Source organism: Lolium rigidum, chromosome 7 (assembly GCF_022539505.1).
Source record: "Lolium rigidum isolate FL_2022 chromosome 7, APGP_CSIRO_Lrig_0.1, whole genome shotgun sequence".
In the NCBI taxonomy this organism is placed as follows: Eukaryota; Viridiplantae; Streptophyta; class Magnoliopsida; order Poales; family Poaceae; genus Lolium; species Lolium rigidum.
Window position 1 is genome coordinate 235,965,838 of NC_061514.1, and position 18,264 is coordinate 235,984,101.

The window sequence follows — 18,264 nt, forward strand, 5'->3', positions numbered from 1 at the left end:
GTGTTATGATTGATCCTCTACACTATGCATACTTGCTCCCACGTATGTTGAACACCTTGTTGATGTTATGCATGCTTACCCTAAGCATGTATGCCCCCTTGACCACCTATATTATCACCTTCCTAGTGGTATGATGATGACCCTTGTCGACTCATCCTACTTATGTTGTCCCTATGCATGCTTATCCTAAGTATGTATGACCCCTTGGCACCTCAATCATCATCCCCTTAGTGGTATGATGGTTAGCATCATGTCATTGTGACTCTTAGTTCCTACACAAAACTATAGGTTGGGAACCCCTTGGAAAAATACTTTGTTGAAAAGAATTTTTGAAAACCTTGGGTGAGTTGGACTTACCTAAGTGTGTGTTTATGAAAGGAAAGGACTTTGGCAAAGGTGATTGGAAGGAGAAATCTTGTTTATGAAAACTTTGGCGCCTAAGTATTCACCCGTGACAATTAACCCGCGCAACCACACTACTCCAACGTGGGCACGGGGCTTAGCTTGACGTTTGTTCTTCTTAGCATGAGGCACCGCACAACTATACAAGGGTACGGTTACCCCCGAGTCCGGGTTGTCATGGTTGGGACAATAGTATAACGGGAGGCCTCCGGGGCTGACCCGTCCGGAAGACACTATGGGTCTCCCGGCTTGGCGGTGGAGCCACGCTCAAAGGGAGGTGAGCTGCCACGGTGCCGGGAGGTACATACTCCATAGGGTAGGACCTCTTGCTAAGTTGAATGGGCGAAAGGCTTCGACTGATTATCCGAGACTCGCATACTTTCGTATGACGAACCGGGGATGATCTCGGCGAGTTATCGGATCTTGTGGGGAAAGTGCGCACACTCTGCAGAGTTAAATCTATTCGAATAGCCGCGTCCGCGGTCATGGACGGTTGGAATGGCTGTTGCTTAGCCTGATGTGTTTTGGTTTACAAAAGTGATTTGAGCAAAGAAAAAAAAGGACTTTGTTTTGGAGTACCGGGATGGTACTGGAAAATTGTGGTGACCATATGGAGATGGTCGGAGAGGAAACAAAAATGGGTATACCCTTCCTAGTGTTTTATGCTGTAGTTCCTCTTTTGAAGTATCTTCTTCAATAGAGATATAGAGATGTCTTAGATAAATTCTTGAAGTGTCCCCTTCGATCGAGAAGTTGGGATGCTATCTCCACCCAAAAACATCTCTTCTCTTCTACATGCTATATCCACAAGAGAAACTATTCTTCCTCTCTTGTCTCTTTTAATTAACATTGTTAGCACCTTTCTTGATGGTTTGCGAGTACAATTCCAATGTACTCACGGCTTTGTCCCTGGCTATTTACTTGGCCAGACTTGGAGGAATTCGACAGATGAAGAAGGAGTTGACGATGTCTATGCGAACTAGGAACGTCTTCCCAGTCAGTTGCCTGTAGGGTTAAGGCAGATGACTTGGGCTCTGCGCTGCTGAAGTGATTCCGCTACTCTGATGATTAGATTAGGCCCTTCGAGGCTATTATGTAAAGATTGGTCATGTGACCTCATTGTAATTTTCTTTTCCGCTTTTTAATGGATGGTGTAATTTGATATCAGTTCGGTTATGTGTTCACGGCGCACTGATCATGGGATCGTGAACGGTATACATAACATGGTATTTCGGACAGTTTTTTTTCGATAAAGGGAATATATTAATATCAAGAAGATACCAATTACACCCAGCCTCTGCAACAACGCACCACCCTAATGGCACTACGGATGCACACAGCCAAAAAACAAGAAAAGAAAACTAAGAAACAAAAGTCCCGCTACGATATCTCGGGGCCTAACAACAACAATACATCCACCGCCAAAACAACACCCGAATTACGGACTCTCCAAAAACGACGCCTCCAAGAAGGGAACGAGTGCTCAAACACCGTCGTCGCCCGATCAAAGATCTTAGGTTTTCACCCCGAAGATAGTCCCCGCTCTCAAAACAATGCCTCCACCAAGATCATTGCCGGGCACAACCAATTAAGGCCGGACCTTGGGTTTTCACCCCGAAAGGTAGGACTCTGCACTTCACCTGTGTTGTCGCCCCCACTTTCATACCGCTGCAGTGAAGCCCGGAACACCAAGCAAGTCCCTCAACGACGCAGAGACTTGAACCTCCCTTAGCTAGTCCTCCCTCCGGCCTTCATGAAATTCTCTTCTTCCGACTTTCATCATGGATCCATAGTCACTTGATGTCAACACAGAAAAAGAGCTTCGCGCCGCTCCCTCCGGAACCAAACGGTCGGAATAAAAACATGGGTGCGCACGACCGAATACCTCCGATCCAGCAAACTCCGGGCAAAAGCACTCGTTACATTCGCCGGCGGAGCCTTCCGGAACTCAACTCTCCGGCCGGATCACGAGTCCGGGCCTCCGGTAGGTCCTCCTCTTCACGCAAGAGAGGCCCTAGGACCGCCGCCTTTATTCAGGTCGGACCCCCACGTCGGCGACCATCCCGGGCTGGCCACTCCAACCCTCCACCGGCGACACCATCGCCGGCTTCCAAGCACCTCCATCTCGCCGCGGAACGCGGTGATAGATCAAAAGATCCACCACCACCAACCGCAGACCGATCCTCTCCGGCGAAGAAGAGGGTCACCTCCACCGTCGAACCCAAGGCTGCTGCCCCGGGCGACCTCGTACCGCGGGAGAAGCCCAAGATCATCGCCCCTCACTGGCGAGAGGCGGAGGGAAAGGCGCTAAAAACACCTTGACAATTAGTCCGGGGTCCCCACAATTTGGACTTTAAAAACACCTTGACAACATTTCAAGGTTGTATTTTACTTTACATAAAGTATTCCCAAATTATTCTTAGTATTAACCTCTTACATGAAACAATAACGACATCGGAAGGGGGGAACAAACCCTAAAAACTGGAACCATGCATAATTGCTTCTTTAACCATTGCCCTTATCGGACAATGATGCTATTTTTCAGAACCAGAGGACAAGGGTCAGTCCACACCATCCAATCGCAAAACTTTGCGGTGTTCGAGCAAGTTCATCACTTGCTCATGTCATTTGAGTATCTTTATCAAATTACTTGCAAAGTACTATGATTATCACTATTGCATAAAAACCAAAACCACTATTTTCATAACTATGAATATGACTATGTGGTTGACAATGGAACCATGGATTGTGTTGATATGGTGGAGGTTCCATTGCAAGGGTTAATATCTATCTAGGATTAACAACAAATGTCGTCCAGTGATTCTTGTGCCGTAATACCCGTGTTAACCATAAGATCCGGAGTGGGATGGAGTAGTCAAAAGTGTTTCCACCTCTCGTTCATCAACGGATGCGCTTTACCGTAGACACTTGTATCCGTCGGTGGCAAGCGGTTGGTCGGGGAAGCCTTAAGTCCCCACGGCATAGTCCGTAGACACTTGTCGCTCGAAGAACAAGCGGTTGGTCAGGGAAGCCTTAAGTCTCCACGGTATTGCGGTCTATGATGGGTTGCAGCTACCGGCGAAGGAGTTTGGTTAACTAGTCCCAAACTGTTGTCATGGTCGGGGTCCACCCGTGAGTGGGAATAATGGGACCGGCGAGGACCCAGGGTCGGGGTATGCAACAAAGGGTGGGTGTTCGAGGTAGCGGAGTAACATGATTGGCTAGACCTTATACCGGGCCTCACACCATAGGAAGTGTGGACGGGAAAGCTGCCCGGTTGGCACCAAGGTTAAGATCTCTTATGGGTAAAGCAACACACCTCTGTAGAGTGTAAAGAACCGTGACATGTCACTCCCTGTTCCGGGATATGGAACTATGAACGCGGCTGGAAAGGAACTCCATGAAGTTCTAGTAAACCGGTGAAGGCTGACGAACATAGCTCTTTGAAATAAAAGCAATCTCTTGAAGAAATGTTTATCAAAACCAGCATTGGTATTAGACTTTCTGGTCTAATATCGTAGCTAGTGCATTAAACACCTCTTATCTATAATGAACTTGTTGAGTACGCTCGTACTCATCCCACTCTTAAATCCCTTGCTTAGATTGTCTGAATCGTCTGGAGGAGGACTACGACAACCCTGAAGGAGGCGAGATCATCGGCTATGAAGAACCAGACCTCTCTGGAGGTATTGAAGGCGTAGACTACCTCATAGTCTACGGAACCGGGGAGGCTTCCGGAGGAGATCAAGCCTAAAAGCACCAAGTAGTAGTATTAGCCGAGCAGTGCGAACTCTTAGTACTTAGCTGCTCAAGGAAATAAATGTATAACTTAATGAGACTTCTATATTGTAAGCTAAGTTGGGTTCGCCTCGAACCCAGGAGTATCCCTCTTTGGACCCAAGAGGAGCTCCGAGACGATATGTGTATTATGCTTGTAATAATAAATGAATGAGTTATGGACCTGCTATGTTCTATTGTAGTACTCTGAGGGATGTAATATTTGCGGAATGGTACTTCGTGAATGTTATATCAACGACTGGCATACTACAACATGCAGTGGTATGCAGGGTCACCACATTTCCCCTGGAAAGGGAGGAAGCAGTCGATATTTGGGCCGCGGGGGCTGCAATAGGAGCCGAAGCTTCGGAAGCTGCAACAGTCGGCGGAGCGGCACCAGATTTGGCCTTCTTGGATGGAGGCTCGATGAATCCTTCGTCACTACAAGGAAGAAAATTGATAAGAATTGAGAAAGAAATGCGAATGGTAAAAGCGAAACACGAATCCTGGGCCAAGAAGTAAGCACTTACAGCTCGAAGAGATCGTCTTCGTCGGCAAAGCCGGCGGTCGATCTCTTCACAGGCGAAGCTCTGGCCTCCTCCACAGATGCATTAACAAAGGTATCATGATCAGCTTCGTCATCACGCACTGATCCCGCTGTGTCGCAAGTATCGTTGGCTGGGGGAGGAGGATTGGTAAAGGCAGCTTCAGAATCCATCGGATCATCATGTTCGTCCTTTGAGCTTGTGTTTTCAACGGTATGAAATTTGTCAGGGGTTGAGGAACCTCCCCCTTTGGAAGTATCATCTGACAGGTCACGCAAGTTTCCAGAAGCTATGAGGGTCTATCGAAGGAAAACATGTAAGAACAATGATAGTGGTGTTGATGATGGAGAATAGAGTAATAAGAGCACGAGAAGAAAAATTTACCTCCATCGGCGAATGATCAGCATCAAAAGGTGGATGAGAGGGTATCAGCGGAATTGAATCTTCTTGGCTGAAGAGAGTAAGGCGTCGAACTTCGTCAAGCAGCTCCTTTTCTGATAGTTCAGCAACGTTTATTCTGGTCTCGTCCTTCGGACCCGAATATAACCACATCGGGTGAACCCTGGCCATGACCGACTGAACCCGACGTTTTAGGAACACAACAACTACCTCTGTGCCAATCATAGTCTGACCATCGACTTCTTTCATCCGAAGGAATTTGACAAATAATTCGTCGGCTGCTGTTCTTTCGTCGGGAGAAAGGATGTTCTTCCAAGAGTGCTTAGGCTTGGCTTCGAGAACGTCGGCAAACCGAGGAAGCTGGGATTCGGTTGTTCAAGAATCCTTAATATAGAAGCACTTCAGTCTCCATCCTTGCACATATTCTCTCATTGGAAAGTTGAAATAATTAACTTCTGAACGGACAACAAACCCCACTCCCCCAATGACAAAGGGTCCGTTACTACTGCTGTATCTCTTTACGAAGAAGATTTTCTTCCACAACCCAAAGTGAGGCTCGATGCCCGAAAACGCTTCGCAAAGGGTGATGAACACAGCAAGGTGAAGGATTGAGTTGGGGGTAAGTTGCCACAGTTGGATTTTGTAAGACCGCAGAAGGTGGTGAAGGAACTTGTGGGCAGGAAGCGAGAGACCTCGATACAAGAACGACAAGAACATCACGGTAAAACCGGCAGGAGGATTAGGCCGAGAGATCGCACCTGGGAGAATTACATTCCCCTCGTCGGAGGAGATTAGACCAAGGCTTCGGGCCCTCTTTTCATCACGCTTCGTGATGGAAGACGCCAGCCAATCTCCGGGATTGGTCCCAGCCGCGGAGCTTGACGGCGCCGGCGGCGCCGGAGCTGGGGGAGGAGCGTCTGGAGCGCTTCTCTTCGGAAGATTTGAAGAGGCCTTGGCGGCGGCCCCGCCGCTCATAGAACTGGCGGCGGCGACGGGGTTCTTCTTCTTCACCATCGTTGGATCTGGAGAAAATCTAAAAACAGCGGTGGCGGCGCAGCAGTTATGAGAGGAGAAGGTGGGAGAAAAAAAGATGCTACGGTGATGCGAGAGAATACTGGGGATTTCGCTCCGAGAGATTTTAAGTATTGGGGAACTTGAGGATTGCGTGGGCACGTGTCATTGTTTCCAGTTCATTAAAAGGGCCCTCTTTTCATCGTTGATAGCGGAAATTGAGGAAGCGCCTTGGTAACCATATGAGAATAGTGGATATTTCTTAAAAATGGAGCCACGCAGAAGAAGGATGGGCCCAACGGGTCGTGTCTTGTCAGTCAGAAAACGTCATCAGTGACGTCGTGAAAACCATCAGAAGCAGTCGACAAAAAATGAAAGAGTATCGGATGGTGGACTTGAGTCTATGCACGGATTGCAAACATCCGTACCTAGACTCGGGGGCTACTCCCATCGGGAGCGCTGAGCGCGTACCCGATAAAATGTGACCTCGAAGTTACCCCTGTGAAGAAATATTTGAAAAAAAGGATGGAATGTTCAGCTCGAGCCTGCACCCGGCCGCAAGCACCCGTGCCCAGACTCGGGGGCTACTCCCATCGGGAGCGCTGAGCGCGCACCCGATAAAATTTTTTTGCACTCCAGGATCATGCCCGGGGACTTGATTCTGTGTAGGGTAACGTTGTTTTGCCATTGGTAGTTAACCAGCAAAGCTGGGCGCGTAACTCGTTATCCCTTACGTGTTGAAACCTTACTGAAGAATACGAAGCCCTGGCGCAAACTTATCGGATGACCCATGAAGACTTGCAGAAAGACTTTGGCAGAAGAAGATGTTCGAGTGGCACAACTTGAGTCTACGCACGGATTGCAAGCATCCGTACCTAGACTCGGGGGCTACTCCCATCGGGAGCGCTGGACGCGCACCCGATAGAAGAAGATGATGCTGTTACAAGATGGACAAGAACAACCAAGGAGAAGATCATTAGGTGGAGGCATGCTTTAGTCTCCACCCGAAAAATCTTTGGCTAGATACTCGGGGACTACTGACGTGGGCATTACCCTTCGGGTAACCGATATTGCCCTATCCTGTGCGGCCCAACTGGAGGCCCATGAAGATACTCGACGACAAGGTGGGCCACTAGGACGGTGCAGGAGAAGATCCCTTGAAGAACAAGGAAAGTTTAGAGCTAGACCTTTTGTAAAACTAGTCGTACCCGGACAGATCTCTCGAGACCTGGCCTCCTATATAAAGGCCACGAGAGGGGCTGCCGAGGGAAAGAATCAATCTTAGCAACTTTAGCCACCAGAAGTCTAGAGCTAGGTCGCCGTAGCACTTAGCCTCTTGACGAAAATCACAGCCGAAACCTTCGGCACCCCATTGTAACCCAATATTCTCATAATCAAGATCAGACAGGCAGGACGTAAGGGTTTTACCTCATCGAGGGCCCCGAACCTGGGTAAATCGCTCTCCCCGCTTGTCTGTTCACCGACGTCTCGTGTCAGCCTACAAGATTCCATCAACCCTAAGCCCCAATCGGTGGGCATTGCCGAGGAGTACCCTCGACACCCGGTATCGACTACGACGATACATATTCTCCTGTAATAAGTGAAATTACGTTTCGATACTTAATATCATTGGCAGTACAAATAAATTTAGCAATGCAGTTAATGGATGTAGTGACCGCATATCTATATGGGTCACTCGATGCGGATATTTATATGAAAGTCCCTGATGGACTTAAAATCCCTAATCCAAACACAAATCGCAACATGTATTGTGTAAAATTACAAAAGTCACTCTATGGCTTAAAGCAGTCGGGTAAAATGTGGTATAACCGGCTTAGTGAGTTCCTTCTTCAGAAAGGATACTCAAATAATGATGATTGCCCATGCATTTTCATAAAGAAATCCTCAAAAGGATTTTGCATCATCTATGTTTATGTTGATGACCTCAACATCATTGGTAACGCGTCAGATATATCTGTAGCACGCAATCATTTAATGAAGGAGTTTGAGATGAAGGATTTGGGAAAAACCAAATTCTGCTTAGGTTTACAACTTGAGCATCTTCCCTCAGGAATACTCGTTTATCAGCCCGCATATATTCAGAAAGTTTTGGAAAAAATTCAATATGGATAAATCATATCCATCCAAAACACCCATGGTCGTTAGATCCCTTGATATGGAAAAGGATCCTTTTAGACCTAGGGATGATAATGAAGATGTATTGGGACTTGAGTTTTCATACCTTAGTGCAATAGGAGCACTAATGTACCTTGCTAATTGTACTAGGCCAGATATTGCCTTCGCAGTAAATTTATTGGCTAGACATAGTGCAGCTCCAACAAAACGCCATTGGGCTGGAGTGAAGAATATCTTCGTGATATTTACAAGGTACCAAAGATCTTGGTTTATTCTATAAGAAGAATCAAGACATGACTTTGATCGGCTATACCGATGTCGGCTATCTTTCCGATCCCCATAATGCTAGATCACAAACTGGATTTGTATTTTTATTCGGTGGAACTGCTATCTCATGGAAGTCAACTAAACAGACTTTAGTAGCAACTTCCACTAACCACTCTGAAATAATTGCATTATGTGAAGCTTCATGTGAGTGTGTATGGCTTCGCAGAGTGATTAATCACATCCAGACATCATGTGGCATAGGTTCATTAGAATCACCAACTATTATCTACGAAGATAATGCTGCATGTGTTGCTCAAATGCATATGGGATATATTAAAAGTAATATCACAAAACATATTGCTCCAAAACTGTTTTTTCCTAATGAATTACAGAAAAATGGAGAAATTGATATTTTGCAAAAAATCATGTGACAATCTTGTAGATTTGTTCACTAAGTCTTTACCAGCAGCTGCATTTCAAAAATGCATTTATGGCATTGGTATGAGACGATTTAGAAATTTGCAAAGTTCAGGGGGAGAAATTTCCCATGAATGAACTTACTATTTATGATCCGATAACAATATATTGTATTTTTCCTTATGAGTTCTCCAACGGATTTCCCATATAGGTTTTAATGATACAATTATTATACCAACGGTATATTGGATTCCTATATTCTCCTTATATTTTTCCACAGGATTTTTGGAGGACATACATGGATTGAAGAAAATCAAGTTTTTACAAGACTTAGGACTATCAAGACCGTTCGCATTCAAGACGCTATGGATAATTACAAGACATATAAGATTTTGAAGACAGCGTGGTCCAAGGGAGAGTGTTAGGAATAAATTAGCTTTAGATTTAGGCTACTCAAGCAGTTAGCAGATTCCTTAGAATATTCCCTATAGCAGTTAGCATATTAGAGATTTGTCCGATCGCTATGCAAAGCGAACAGTTGTGTCCTTTCCAAAGAGACACAAATATTGTAATCGATATGTACTCCAAAATGTTGAGGTAATATAAATACCCGCAATCCACATCAATGGAAAGCGATCATTCACTTCCAATCTTCGTTATCTTTTTCCTTCGTAGTGAGGACTGTCGGCAATCCTCTCCCGTGGTGGATTTTCACCAGGAGGCCAAAAGTTGGAGGACTTCCGAACGGGCTGAGAGACTGGCCGCGCATTTACCCCCAGCAGGCTAATTCTGCCGATTTTGGGCTGAAGCCGAGCCGTGTAAAGCGGAGCCAGGCCGAACGAATTCGGCTCCAGAGGCCGAGTTGCTGGACCCGCAATCCGGATTTGCGACGCAGATTTGAGGATTAGATTAGCCAGGTGGCTCCCCTCCCCTGTTCTCGTCTCGTCGTCTAGGCTTCACCGCCTCGCCACTCCGTTCGGCCACCTGGCATCCTGCCTGCCCTGTCTTTTATTACTCCAACAACTGGCCTCTTCTCCACGCGATCGCGCACAAAAGCCCCAACGCCGTAACGCCGCTCCAAAACCCCCGAACCCCCAATCGCCCCGAAACCCTAAGCCGCCGGCGATCACCGCCGACCCGCGCGCCTCCGCGGAGGCCTCGGCCGCTTCCCCGCGCCTCGGCTTCCTTTCCTCTCCCCGGGCGGTCGCCGCAGGAGGTGCGCGCGCTCGCTGTTCCGAATGGGGTTTTTCCTTCAAATTTCCGGCCCATTTCCGTGGATTCTGACGCGCTCTGCTCCTCTTTTGGCGCGGCTAGTTCGGAGTTTCCTGCCGCTACGCCGCCGGGGAACCCTGGGAGGAGGCGCGGCCGTCCAGATCCTCTGCTTCAGATTCTGGTTTCGTACGGAGGACCAGGAGGTATGCGCGTGTTGCTGTTGTTGTTGTCTCCAATGTGGTGCGGAATGCGGGTTCTGTGATGGTTTTTGTGGGCCCAGTCGTTGCCGGTTGTCCTCATGCCTTTGTTGCTTGGCTCAGTCAGAGTCTGGGGTGGTAATTCGTGTTATGGGTGATTGTTTTTGAGTTTGCAGGCTTGTGTGGTGACGATACTACGGCTGGATGCTCTGCTTTAGATTATACCTGAAAGTTTGCAGCTTCCGGATGATGCGTTAGTGCACTAGCCAGCCATACAAGTCCTACTAGCACGTGCACTAAAATCACAATCGACGTCTCTGATGACAATGCGAAATTTCAACAGCATCAACAAAACATAGCAAAATACTCTAGGCAAACCCCGTTGCGCGTAGTAGTAGTAGATCCGGACGAAGATGATCCTTGGGTCTCGTTTCCAAGGGAGGACTAAATCTTGGCCATTAATTCGTTGGAGATTAGTAATGTATGTAAACGAGCCGTTAAGTACATCACTTTTTTTTGTGCAGTACTATTTGATTCGTATCAAATGTGGACAATCAATGCATGTGGGGCCACAAGGTTGACAAAATGAAGTAGTTTCATTTACCGGATGCAGAGTAAAACTATCATTCATAATTAAGTGTATGTGATTTTTTAAATTCTGTTGAGTGAGTAAAATTGAGTTAGTGCACTCATATTTTTAATTTTTGGATTCTCTAAAATGACAGAAACTATCAAAAAACCTTGTGTAAGAAACTGAGCCACTGCAAATGGGTCATAATTAAGTGTATGCAGAGTAGATCTGGAGTACTATACGCAATATCATTTGTCCTTTTTCGTGTTCTCCATGTGTGTATGGAAATTAGATAATGTTTGCAATTTATATGACTTCTGTGTTGATATTGTTTAATTTATTCAAACTTCTCATGACCATTAGAGGTTCTATCCGAGTCTCCAATATAATAGTACACACAAATTGCTCCCAAATTCAGGGGCATGGATTTAGTGCTGTCGGTCCATAATGTGTGATGATTTCCATCAGGTTATTTGCTTTCCCATGTCAGTTGCATGTTAGGAAATGGATTTGCATGCATGCTGGCATGCTGCATTTGGTGTTAACAAGTTTTTACCCGGTGCATCCCAGCTTTTGCCCTGGTGCATCTCATTAGAAACCGTGCAGACAGACATGTAAATTCAAAGTATTTGGCCGGCACACTCAGTTTGTCATGTTAGAAAATTCCAACTTTAAATTCGATCAGAAAAAAAAAGAGACAGATATCATGTTATCAATCAAGTTTCTAGTTTCCTATATATTTGTTACTTTTTAGGATACATACTTGTCATTGTAATGTTTTTGGCACAAAGTTATTTTGAATATTATTTCAATTTTCATGATAAGGGTAGTTTCAGTATTGTAAGCATCACATTCAAGCAAGAGTAAAGCATGTGCCCTCTCACCAGTCTAATCCTCTCTTTGTGTTTCTTTTTTTTTCAAGAAATTGTGAGGTATACCTCACTTAAGTAAGATCAATATGCATTAAAATTCTGAAATATGAGAATCGAGATAGCAGTATTGTCCATGCAATGTTTCGCGAATGCACATCTTCACAAGGAAAAAATTGTGATAACATGAATATCTTATCTCCTTTTTATATATTCAGATCTTGTTGATTTTTTACTTTTGGGATGGTTCTTAACATGTTTATTTCTTTCAAAATACGATATTTGCTAACTATTGTACTTTTTCCTTAATTTTGAAGTTTGGAGAGTTAAAAGGTAACTAGGGTACAGCCAAGGTGTCAGTAACAACAACATAACAGCGACACAGAAGTTAAAGGAAATATTTGAAATCAAAATAGTTGCAACACTACTCCAAGGATGAGTCGGTGGCTTATAACTAATACACTCTCCAATTGTTGATCCCTCGAGCCAATCTTGCATTCACTCAGTAGTTACACAACTTTTCGTAATATACCAATATTCTCATCTGCACTGTATGCCTTCATGAGGTGTTTATCATAACTAACTTAACTATTATGTGTATTTATGCTTCTGATAACTTTGTTTTATGAGGTCACCTTCTGTATGATGTGCTGTGCTGATTTCCTTCATTGCATGCAGGATGACATCTTCAAAGGTCTACAAGGAAAAATTTGATTCTGTTGTCACATATCTGCATGCTGCTATTGGAGTCGACAGAAAAACTGTTTCACAAGCGTTGGATGATCTACTAAAGGTGTATGATTACAACTGGGAGCATATAGAAGCTGATGATTTTCGGGTTCTAACTGATGCTATTTTCGATGAGCCTGATCCCAAAGTACAGACCGTTCACTTTCTTCTGATTTTTGTTAGAATGTAGAGATTGTTTTTTCTAAGCACCATGACACCTACCCTCACTTAGTTTAGAGATTTTTGGTGTATGATTTTTTTTGAAAAAAACATCTTGAGGGGAAACATTTTCCCGTATAACTCATTATTATACCACTTTTTGTATGATTTAACTTATATTTTGTACAGGAAGGAAAGAAATGGCAAGCTGATAATTTTCGGGTTCTAAACGATGCTATATTAGACAAGCCTGATCCCAAAGTACAGTCTGTTCACTTTCTTCTGATTTTTTTTAGAATGTAGAGATTCTTTTTTCTAAGCACCATGGCACCTACCCTCACTTAGTTAAGAGATTTTTGGTGTATCAAAAATTTGAAAAAAAATCTTGTAGGGAAACATTTCCCATATAATTCGTTATTATACCACTTTTGGTATGATTTAACCTATATTTTTGTACAGGAAGGAAAGAAATGGCAAGCTAAGGGGAGGAAGGATAGATGTGGCCATCTTGATTCTGACCACGGTAACAAGAAGCTTAAGGTTGAACACCAAAGTCAAGACCTTCCTATTTTTGAGGCCCCACTTGCAGTTATGCGCCCACTGGTTCAAGATTCCACCCATCAGAGAGGTAATTTATGCTTAGGAAAATAGCTCGCACTTTTCATTGACCGACTTGGTGAGCTCCCACATTTTATACGCATTTCTGCTATACATATACCAAAGAAATATTTTTTCCATCAGGTCTGTTATATCTGTCTGGACTCTGGATGCCTTGAGTTTGATAGTTTTTTTATGGTTTACAAATATAGGTCTGCTCACAAATGCAAACTTTTAAGCATTACCAGTTGTCATGGTACCTAAGTTTTCCTCCTACAAAATATTAATAAATTGACCACCACTTACTTTGTTAATATAGTTTGTGGTGTGATAGGTTAGAGGTCATAAATGTTATAGCTGGTGCACCTAGAAGTTGCTCACTCCATGGTCATCTTAATGTCATGGAAAATCAGGTGGCCACGCAATGTGTGTTTGATGATGTGACCCTGAGGTTCCAGGAATTGATCGAGTCCAACTTTGACGAAGCAGAGCTGTAAAAGGTCGCTGGAGCCAAGGCACTTTGACAGTTGCCACTCTAGGCTTCCTGAAAATTTCTAGTTTAGATATTGTTGCTCTTTGATTTGCTCTTGTTTTTAATCCTTTTGTGGGGTTAGATAGATAATAAAAGACTCTTGTTTACCAGTTCTCTGGTCTTAAGGATTTGGGGTCTGTTTTTACTTGCGCCACTGTGACGCACTCCTTATAATATACAAAATGGCACACACCTTGATGCCTGTTAAAGAAGACTTAAAAGTCAGTTATGACTTCTTGGGAAATCTTGTTTAGTTTCAGTGCTATTTCCTAAAGGCATCACTAGTTTTGGTTGCACCTTTTACTAGTTTGTTTAGGACCCTTAGCATACGCGTAAGCTCGTATGGCATACGGGCATAGGAACTGTACTGTTGTGAACTCTGAATTGATAAAACAGTGCCATCACTCTTTTGGCGATAACAATATATGCATTGCTGCTGCTTCAGTGATATTCTGTATTTTCTGCAAAGATTACGTCGTCTTGTTGTGGCTGCCCTGTTAATATTGTTTCCATTGCCTTGTTAATATGGGATTAATCTTTAATAAATTCTAACCACTTCACAATTTTCTGTATCTCTCTTTCGAAATCCTCCAGCTTACAAGGATGCACACACGATTTCTGGTGTGCAGCATGCTGTGAAAGGTGTTTCTGTTTCTCATGAAAGAGGCATGACTGATCCACACGAGAGTCAAGCAATCACAAACAAAAAAGATTCTTCAACCAACTTTGAGGTAGCTTTGTCCCATTCTGGAGCAGGGAAACTATCATTTACATATAACTCGGCAAGTCCTGATTTCAGCATGCCTGACATGGAGTCGGTATGCAAGGAAATGGAGGCTAGATGTCTCAGCACATACAACTTCCTAGAACCCAATTTCTCTTTCATGAAACTTCTGCAAGATATTTGCCAGTGTATTGTTGACATGGGCTGTGAATCGAGTAGACCTAGAGAAAAAAGAATGATACAGATAATTCCTGCAGTTGACTTTTTGTCTAAGCCTTCAGTGCCACGAGTATTGCAATCAAATCAAGCTGCTATCTCAATTATGTCACCTAACAGTCGCATCATTCATGGTGGTATTTGCTCTTCTAGTGCTATTGCTGGAGAACAGAACAGTTCCAGTAATATGCAAGTTATTGCCAAGAGACCAGCTCATGATGTCAGTGACATATCAAAAGGTGAAGAACACGTGAGTATTCCCATAATTAATGGATCTGGCAATGGCATTCTTCCTCCTCCCTTTCACTACATACCATTCAATATCACGTTCCAGAAGGCACATGTCAATATTTCTCTTGCTAGAATAGGAGATGATAGTTGCTGCTCAGATTGCTTTGGAGATTGTCTAGCAGAGCCACTTCCTTGTGCATGCGCAACAGAAACTGGAGGCAACTTCGCTTATACAAGAGACGGCCTGCTTACAGAAGCATTTCTTGATACTTGTGTCTCCATGCTTCGAGAACCAGATAAACATCATATAGTCTACTGCAAAATTTGTCCTAATGAACTAGTGAAGCTCAAAGTAAATGCGGATCCGCAAAACACGAAAGTGAGTCCCGATCCTTGTAAAGGACATCAGCTAACGAAATTTGTTAAGGAATGCTGGAGTAAGTGTGGCTGCAGCAGAAATTGTGGAAATCGTGTGGTTCAGCGAGGCATTACTCGACCTCTACAGGTAAGTTGTATATACTTATTTATGATTTTAGCTTTACCCTTTTGCACGGAAGATAGAGTTGTGATTAATCAGTGCCAATTGGCAAATATGATGGAAGTAACTATTCATGTGTAATTGCATGTAATAAAAATAGAGCTCTGTTTGCTATGCAGTTTTAATGCTTACGATTCAACATACAGTTGTATTTTTTATATGACTTTAACAGGTTTAATTTATAGTACATGATTAATCTGCACCATACAAATAAGTTATACAGATTTTTTCTGTTTTTCCTTCAATTAATGTGGTAATGTTAAGCCCGTTTCTTTCTATTTTCCCTGCAATTGATGGGGCAATGTTGATCCAACTTAGAATCTCATTTTGAATATGTGTATTAATATAATCGACTAATCGAGTATGATGGTAAGTGTAGCAACTTTCTTTTCTTGCGATGTAGTGCATTCTTTGTATGCTCATCAAACTGAACAACGGGGCATGTTTTCTTATATTCATTTGTAATGAATGGATCGTTGTTTCAGGTATTCTTAACCAATGGGAAAAAGGATGGGGACTGCGGGCTTCTGAGGAACTTCCTCGAGGCGCTTTTGTTTGTGAATATGTTGGCGAAATATTAACGAACAATGAGTTGGACGAGCGAAATTCTCAAACGACAGCCAATGAGAGGCACACGTACCCTGTGAATCTTGATGCTGATTGGGCCACTGAAGGAGTTCTGGAGGATGACCATTCTCTCTCTCTAGATGCCACATTTTATGGGAACGTCGCAAGGTTTATAAACCACAGGTAATATTCCTTTCCCGATTTGTTATCATGAAGTTTGCTATTTTAAACAGAAATACATAATGATCCTCCACGGTTCCCTATAATACATGATGTTTTTGGTTCCATGTATATTACAAAGCTAGTGGGGACCTGCGGGTTCCCATTAGGTACTGGTTTTCTTTTCCATTGTGGCCATTTGTACACGATTGGACAAAGGCACAAAGCGATAAATGCTGTTTGGAGGTAAATCTATATAAAATTGCACCCATAAAAAAGAAATCATAGGAAATTTCTTGTAATTGCTTGTAAGCTAGTAGTGGACTAGTGGGTATGTTTGTATTATTTCTTATGTCAACAGTTCAACGCTTCGATTGAGATATACAAGTGATGCTACTCTACTTAACTAACTAATAATACATCCTAACCCAATAATTGAATGCAGAGGTAATTCAAGAGAAAAACAAACTACTTCCGTACTATGCTGAACCAATACTTTTGTCTTATTGATTGACTTGTTATGTTTTTGTCTTATGCTGCAGATGTTTTGATGCTAATCTTATTGGAATACCTGTTGAGATTGAGACACCTGACCACCACTACTACCATGTATGTATGCAACTCTAGCTAGTTACTGACATTTGTGTATTAATGCAATTCGAATCATTTGAAGATTGTTTATTTATTCTATTTTTTTTGTTTAGCTGGCGTTTTTCACCACAAGGCAAACAGAGCCATTTGAAGAACTGACATGGGTAGGTTTGTCGTACACTGGTACTTCATGCAGTTGTCCTACATTTAAGCAATTAAGCTCCATCTTGCGGCATCATCCTGCCCCTGCATGCACTAGTGAATCCGAGAACTAAAAGATATGGGTTAACTTGTGACCATCCTAACTGAATTCAGTTCAATCTCATGCTCTGACTTCTGGACCTTATGTTGGATTGTATCACCGCAGATCAATCAATAGTTATTTGTTAGTGAAACAGTCAAAATGCATGATCTTGTTTTGTACACATTTTGACCGCAGGACTACGGAATTGATTTTGACGACGTGAGCCACCCTATCAAGGCGTTCAAATGTCTTTGCACAAGTGAGTATTGCCGGGGCAAAAGAAGCATCTCAAGTAGGTGCCTCAAGCTTTTCTATTGTGCACCTTTGCTGTTTTCTCAACCTTCTCTACTATTCCCTCCTCCTCCTTTTTGCTAAATATTCACCCTCGAGATTCTCAGTTTAAGAATATATTTGTCAATTGAGTGAAGCAAGAGTGTAGTTAATGGTTTTAGCCTGCCATTTAATAGGGTATGTATGTTTTTTTTTTGGTTGAAAACCTGTATGGTTATTTCTCATTGACTCTTTTTTCGATTTACTGTTTTTCTGTCTATGGACATGATGGATTGATGGCTAATAGGTAGTAATGTATGACCAACTTTAGCAGACGAACTAGCATATGGCCTTTGCTGATGTGTATCCCTCGATATAGAATTTTCTTGGTATTGATTTTTTTTTGGGTGAAATTGTACATGGTTATGCCCATATGATGTCTGTGATATGGTTGTAGCAATTGAAAGCAACCGAATCACAATGAGAATTCAGAAGATAGACATAGAGGTGATTGATTTTCTTCTTGAAACATATGGAGAACATTCTCTCCCGGACTTCTCAAATTTGTAGGAATGTCCAGAAACTTCTGAAATTCGTAAAAGTGGACATTTCCGTCCAGTATTTATGTTAATATTTTGGTCTGTTAAACTAGAATGAAATTTTGAACAAGACCGCTTTTCCATATGATGTTCGAGTGATTCGATTTTTCGTTAAGTAGCTGACCACAAATGTTGCTATGCTGCTACAGGATCTAAATCCAGAGCCCTGGTGTTACTGTGAGTACTGGTCAAGAGATAAAGGCGAGAAGGAGATTCCAGATAACATAGCATCTGCCAAGCCGTTTTCATGGTTTTGTGATCATAGGTCATATTTTGCTTAGCTTAGAACAAACGTTCCATATTAC

At 43.2% G+C, this 18,264-nt stretch overlaps 1 protein-coding gene across 1 annotated transcript; it reads left to right on the top strand.

The window, feature by feature from the left end:
- The first annotated feature begins 13,168 nt into the window (after positions 1-13,168).
- On the top strand, positions 13,169-18,214 carry LOC124678972 (histone-lysine N-methyltransferase SUVR4-like). The gene is made up of 7 exons (XM_047214812.1): positions 13,169-13,319; positions 14,415-15,500; positions 16,015-16,279; positions 16,798-16,864; positions 16,960-17,010; positions 17,286-17,382; positions 18,109-18,214. The coding sequence occupies exons 1-7, from the start codon at positions 13,283-13,285 to the stop codon at positions 18,138-18,140; spliced, it is 1,635 nt and encodes a 544-aa protein (XP_047070768.1). The 5' UTR covers positions 13,169-13,282; the 3' UTR covers positions 18,141-18,214.
- The last annotated feature ends 50 nt before the right edge of the window (positions 18,215-18,264 follow it).